Below are 6,000 nucleotides of genomic sequence, written 5' to 3'. Positions count from 1 at the left end.
ACCCCAACCCCAACCCCAACCCCAACCCCAACCCCAACCCCAACCCCAACCCCAACCCCAACCCCAACCCCAACCCCAACCCCAACCCCAACCCCAACCCCAACCCCAACCCCAACCCCAACCCCAACCCCAACCCCAACCCCAACCCCAACCCCAACCCCAACCCCAACCCCAACCCCAACCCCAACCCCAACCCCAACCCCGAGTTTCATTAAGCAAAATAAATGTTTATTACATTTAAATTATAATTTTTTTATTAATGTCAAATATTGGCTTATGAAAGTTTATAGCTTTCTCACTTTAATTTTGAAATTAAAAATTTTCAGAATACCATTACAATCATATTCTTATTAAAGAAAACAAAAGATGGTAAAGAGTTATTGCAAAAAACTTTCAATAAACTAAAAACAAATATTTATGCAAATTATTTTTACACATTTAAGCCAAAATATATTTTATTTTTTGTATTTCCAATATCAAATTGATATATTTAGAATTTTATTTCATAAATATTATTGAATATATGTTGGTATTATGAAAATTTAATAAATTTTTTAATTAAAATTAATAATAAAATTTATATTTTAGAATATAAAAAAAGAAGAATTAATTTATTGCAAGATTAAGAGTCAAATTTTTTATTTCAAAAATGATTCAAGTCATTTAAAAGCTATCAATATTTAAAATAAATTTATACCAAAAATATAATGACATAATCAATAAATTATATTAACCATTTTTTATTGAATTTTAAATATTATTGTGAGAAAAAAAAAATTTTTACCAATTTAGATAATATTATTAGATATCTTATTTAATGAAGGTATTCCCTTTAAAATATTTATTTCTGATTATTTTAATAGAGATACATAATTTTTCCTACCAAATACTATTTTAATCGATTTAATTAATTTAAATACAATTAACTTTTAAAAAAACTCTTTTATATTAAATAGTAAAACTATTTTTTTTATAAGTAAAATACAGCTTATTTTAATTGATTAATTTTGTTATAATTGTTTAAAAATTGATTATTTATTTATTTAACTAGCAAAAATCTACTAGACTCTTACTTTTAAGATTCTAATTTTCGAATTCATTTAAATAATAAGATATGTTTTAAAATTTAATTAATAAAATAAAAAATTTGATGATGTAGAAAATTATATTTTTGTTAGCAATAATTTTAAATCTATTTGAGGATATAAATGGATTACCGTATAATTTTACACACAGAGCTAATTTAACTGTTTATGTTGACGGGCAAAATAGAGGAGATTTAGCTATTGGATTATATGGGCATGAAGCACCAAAAGCAGTTATGAATTTTTTATCATAATGTGAATCTAGAAAGGAGCATAAAAACTTAGAGAATATTTTTAAATTGAATTTAACTGATATTGAGAATAAATTTTCATTTACAAACAAACCAATATATAAAATTTATGATACTCATATGTAGTTTGGAGATTATTTCTCAGAAAGGAATAACTGGAGAGGAAATATTACAATATTTGGAGGGTCTTATTATAGCGAAATAAATGATTATGAAACTGAAATTGGTGCTCTTGCTTAAGAGAGACTTGAAGAAAATGGGCACGTTGGTAGTGAATATACAATATTTTTAAAGAAAGCTTCTTTTGATGGAAGGCAATCACTATGGCATGTCTTTGGAGTTGTTTATTAGAATTTAGATCTTCTAAAATATTTATTTTACACTGCAAGTGAAAACGATGGAACTCCTTAAAGAAATATTAAGATTATGAATTGCAAAATAACTTAATACAAATGAAATTTTCAATTAATAATTTTGACTAAAAATAGTTAAAATATTTGTTTAAAAAAGAAATGATCTTATCATCAAACTAAATATGGAAAGCAAATTAAAAAGTTAAACCTAAAAGTTACTTTCGTAATTATGAGGAGTAGAATGATTTAAATTTTTAATAATGTACTGTAAGTTATTTATAGATTTTTTTATTAACTAAGTCAATAAAATAACAAATACTATCTACTTTATGTAGCATAATTAATTTATGTTTAAATTTTTTGCAAATAACCTCTATGTTATGTTTGAAGAGCATTTTATATTTTTAATACATCATTTATAATTAAAAAATTATAAATAGCATCACTTATAGTTAAAATTGAACAACTATCTCTTTTTTAATTTTGGAATGATAAAATTCTTTTATTCTTCAAAGCAAAATATGAAGAAGAATAAAGCAAAGGTTCCAAATATATCAATATAGTAGAGGGTTGCAATTTGCTTAAATATAAATTAAACAGGATACATATATCTTACAAGTTATGATAACATTTGTGAAAATGTAATGATTTTTTTTATGTTTAAGTTATTTACTCAGGTTTTTGTTAGATTAAGTCATTCCATTTAAATTATTAAACTAAATGACAGACTTTGGATAAATCATAGGCAAGTTTTGGAAATAGTTTTGTAGATTTCAGTTTAAGAAAGTTAGAAGAATATCTAATAGAAATTTTTATTCTTTTGGGTATACTGAAAATAATGTTTTGAATTAATTTCATCATTTATAAAAAAATTATATCCAAACAATAATTTAGTTGACTAACATAGATAGATTTAATTCAAGCGTAATTAAATTTCAATTAATTATTATCAATATTATCATCAAAATTTGTAAAAATTTACAAAGTTTATCTGCGAAGAAAATACTGTAGAAAAGCATTTGATAATGTATTTTGTTTCCTGATATCACAAATTAATAACTCAGTATTTTAAAATTATAAAATAGGGGAGGAAAAATTATTAGCGAAGAGCTATAGTAGTAAATTATTAATGGTAATTCGTTTTATCTCTACAGATCAATATTAAACAGCAAATATTTTTAATATCTATCATAGGTGGTTTTTTAGAATGCAAAGACTTTCATGAAGGAACCTGCCTCTAAGAAGCATTACTTAGATTTGTAACTGTCATCAAGAATTCATATAAATATTATATTCCTATTCATTTGATTCCTTTGCTCATATTTAAACGCAAGAAATTAATCAAGGAGTAATTCATTCTTCATTTGCTTATCATTAAATCATCTGTTTAACATCTAGCATTCTTTTTAAAGAGAAAAAAACACTTTTAAAATAGAAAATTTAAATTATTTTAAAAATAAAAAAATTGGTACAACCAATAAATTAATTTATTAATTTGTTTTCTATTAATATATTAGACCTATTGCCACTATTAGACATGCTTTGTATAACTATATAAAATCTTTATGTTTTATGGGAAGTTATGTAGCTGTGTTAAAATACTTCTTATGCAAGACTAAAAACTGGAGAAGACGTATTGATGGTAAACAATTTTTTTTTTATAATTTATACAAAAATTAAACATGCTTTTATATAAACAAAGGATGGAACCCTGCTATTTCAGCATTTATAGCTGGTTTCTCAGTAACATTGGAACCTGAAAACAGAAGATCTGAAATTGCCCTTTTCATTATGCCTCGTTTCTTCGAAACTCTTTGGAACTGGTTAAAGAGAAGAAGATTAGTTGCCCCTATCCCTGGTGGTGAACTTTTAGTATTTGCCTTTGCTATGGGAATTATTAATTATTTCTATCAAATGGAGGTAGTTATTTTTTTAGCATTTTTTTGTTATTATTTTTAAAATTTTTATTTACTTAAGTCATTTTTAAAATTACAAATAGGAAAACGCTATTAAGCCTACTTATTTAGCCTTATTCAAAAGATTCTGGGGAGTTAATTGATAAAACATATTTATATAAAATATTAGAACAATATTTATTAATAATTTTAGGAATTGTATAAATACTTATAAAATCTTCATTTGTAAACTTAATTAATACTTTCTCTTTAATGTTTTAATCTATTTTAAATTTATTTTTATTTTATAAAATCAATCAAATATCTAAAAAGCTTACAAAAAATTAATTTTTAACGAAAATCAAATCACTCTATTCTTCAAAAAAAACTAAAAATATACTTTTAAAGAAAATAAACAACTAATGATCTAAGTTAAACATATTTATATAAATATATATATTTGTTATGATACTTCAGCTCAAATTATCAAATACTCTGGAAAAAAAATTATTAAAAATCTAATTAAAAACTAATTAATTTACAAATAAAAATTAAATTTGGATTATATTAAATATAAAATAATCAATTTGATAAAACCAAATTAATAGCATGGTATATTTTTTTAAAACTTTAATTGAATTTAATAAAACCTTATAATTAAACTAAATATTAATTTAATTTCTATTGTTAAACTATTTTATTTATGTTAGCTATTTATGTATAATTTAACTAAACTTACTGAATTTGTAGTATTAATTTTATAACTTCTAAAATATTACATTTTTAGTTAATATAAAAGACATAAATTTCTTGCACTCATCCCTCCTTTACTGGTCATTTATAAACTAGAAAGATAAATGAAAGGTAATATATATAATTCCTCAGTAAAATACTCTTCATTTAAAAATGAGGAATTAGGATAAAAAGATATATTTATTACCTTTATTTACACAATTCAATATAATAATATTAAAATGTTTTTATTTTTAAATTAACAAAATTAAAAAGAAATGAAATTTTATAAAATTTTATTTATCATTTAAAAATTAAAATTTTTATTGATATGCATGAAATTAATACCTTTAAAACAAAAAATAGTAATAACTTAAAGCTATCTCCAACATTCATTAGTATATTTTTTTGAATTTCAAATTATTTTTTATTATTAATTTAATTTATTTATTATTAGCTTTTTGATATTTTTCTTCTTTTTTCTTTATTTATTTTCTTTCTGATCTTAATTTTTTCTATTCTGCTCTTCTTTATTTTACTTTTATGATTTTATAGGAATTTTAATTCTATTAATATGTTTAAATATTTTATTTTTAAAATTAATTTTTATTAAGCTCAACGATTTATCATCAATTTTTTAGATTTTTAAATTATATTAATTGTATTAGGAAGAAAAGGAATTAATTTAGTTTTTTTAATTTTATTGATAATGGCAATTCACCGATATATTTTTTATATCATTTTTAAGTGAAAATGGCTTGTCATAATTGAATTTTATAAATGTTTGAGTTTTATTTTTTTTAAAAAACTGTCCTGGATGAAGTGTGTGCATTTTTATTAAAAGTGAATATAAAAACTTTGATTTCTCCAACATTATAAAATTCAATTACGCAGCAGTTCTTTCTTTTTTATTTTTTGTTTTTTGTATTTTTAATAACTTTTAATTTTTTATACAAATTTATTAAATATGTTTTTTGTTTTATATCAACCTAATAATAAAAATTCATAAAGAAATTAACTTTATTGTATATCATATTATCATATTTTATGATAAATCTAACAAATAAAAGCAAGAATATTAAAAATTATTTTCTTTATTATATATAGTATATCAATAAAAATAATGTGAATTATCTATCTTTTTGAATTAAGAATATAAAATTAAATATTAATAAAAGAATTTTTTAGATAAGAAAATTAATTTTCAAAGATCCAAAGTAATTCAAAAAAAGAGGAAAAAATTATTTGAAATTTAAATAATTAATTAAAAAGAAAAATAAAAATAAAAAACAAAATAATTCAAAAAATTGAGATCAGACAAAGCTCTGTTAGGGAGGTGGTTCAAGTTTAGTTTTTGAGGTTAAAATCATAATGGATATCAAAGTTTTTCAACCAGCTAGCTGCAATTTTAATGTGATAAGATAGTATTTTGCATTAAAAAAGCAGCTAAAGAAGATAACCATTATGTAATTGAGATATTTTGATTAGAAAATGGCCAATTTTATTACAGGTGTTTTTGTTGGCAATTTCAAACATTTCTAGTTTTAAAATATTCTCATCGGAAATTCGATTGACCCACCGCATTTAAATAATGTCAAGCCTTAAAATTTAGCACATCTGATTCTCAAACAAATTTTCTTTCTAATAATTTATAAAAAGTATTTTTTAAAACAACAGCTGAAAA

The 6,000-nt window shown here is 21.6% G+C and overlaps 3 protein-coding genes across 3 annotated transcripts; 2 read left to right on the top strand and 1 right to left on the bottom strand. All coding sequences in view use genetic code 6, as the record gives it.

The window, feature by feature from the left end:
• Window positions 1-1,075: 1,075 nt before the first annotated feature.
• Window positions 1,076-1,792, top strand: TTHERM_000494900 (peptidyl-prolyl cis-trans isomerase, cyclophilin-type protein; the record flags this gene model as incomplete). Its single annotated transcript, XM_012799630.1, has 1 exon — window positions 1,076-1,792. A coding segment is annotated over one exon (717 nt), but the record flags the coding sequence as incomplete, so codon positions are not given.
• Window positions 1,793-2,714: 922 nt separating this feature from the next.
• TTHERM_00494900 (transmembrane protein, putative) lies at window positions 2,715-3,748 on the top strand (the record flags this gene model as incomplete). Its single annotated transcript, XM_001023273.3, has 6 exons — window positions 2,715-2,716; window positions 2,775-2,821; window positions 2,884-3,037; window positions 3,207-3,331; window positions 3,392-3,609; window positions 3,689-3,748. Coding segments are annotated over 6 exons (606 nt in total).
• A 1,909-nt stretch (window positions 3,749-5,657) lies between these two features.
• TTHERM_00494890 (hypothetical protein) lies at window positions 5,658-5,933 on the bottom strand (the record flags this gene model as incomplete). The annotated part of the gene is made up of 1 exon (XM_001023272.2): window positions 5,658-5,933. The coding sequence occupies one exon, from the start codon at window positions 5,931-5,933 to the stop codon at window positions 5,658-5,660; it is 276 nt and encodes a 91-aa protein (XP_001023272.2).
• Window positions 5,934-6,000: the final 67 nt, after the last annotated feature.

This window comes from Tetrahymena thermophila (genome assembly GCF_000189635.1).
Source record: "Tetrahymena thermophila SB210 genomic scaffold scf_8254446, whole genome shotgun sequence".
Lineage (NCBI taxonomy): Eukaryota > Ciliophora > Oligohymenophorea > Hymenostomatida > Tetrahymenidae > Tetrahymena > Tetrahymena thermophila.
Note: the sequence above shows the minus strand (reverse complement) of the source record. Positions and strands in the feature narration are given on the sequence as shown.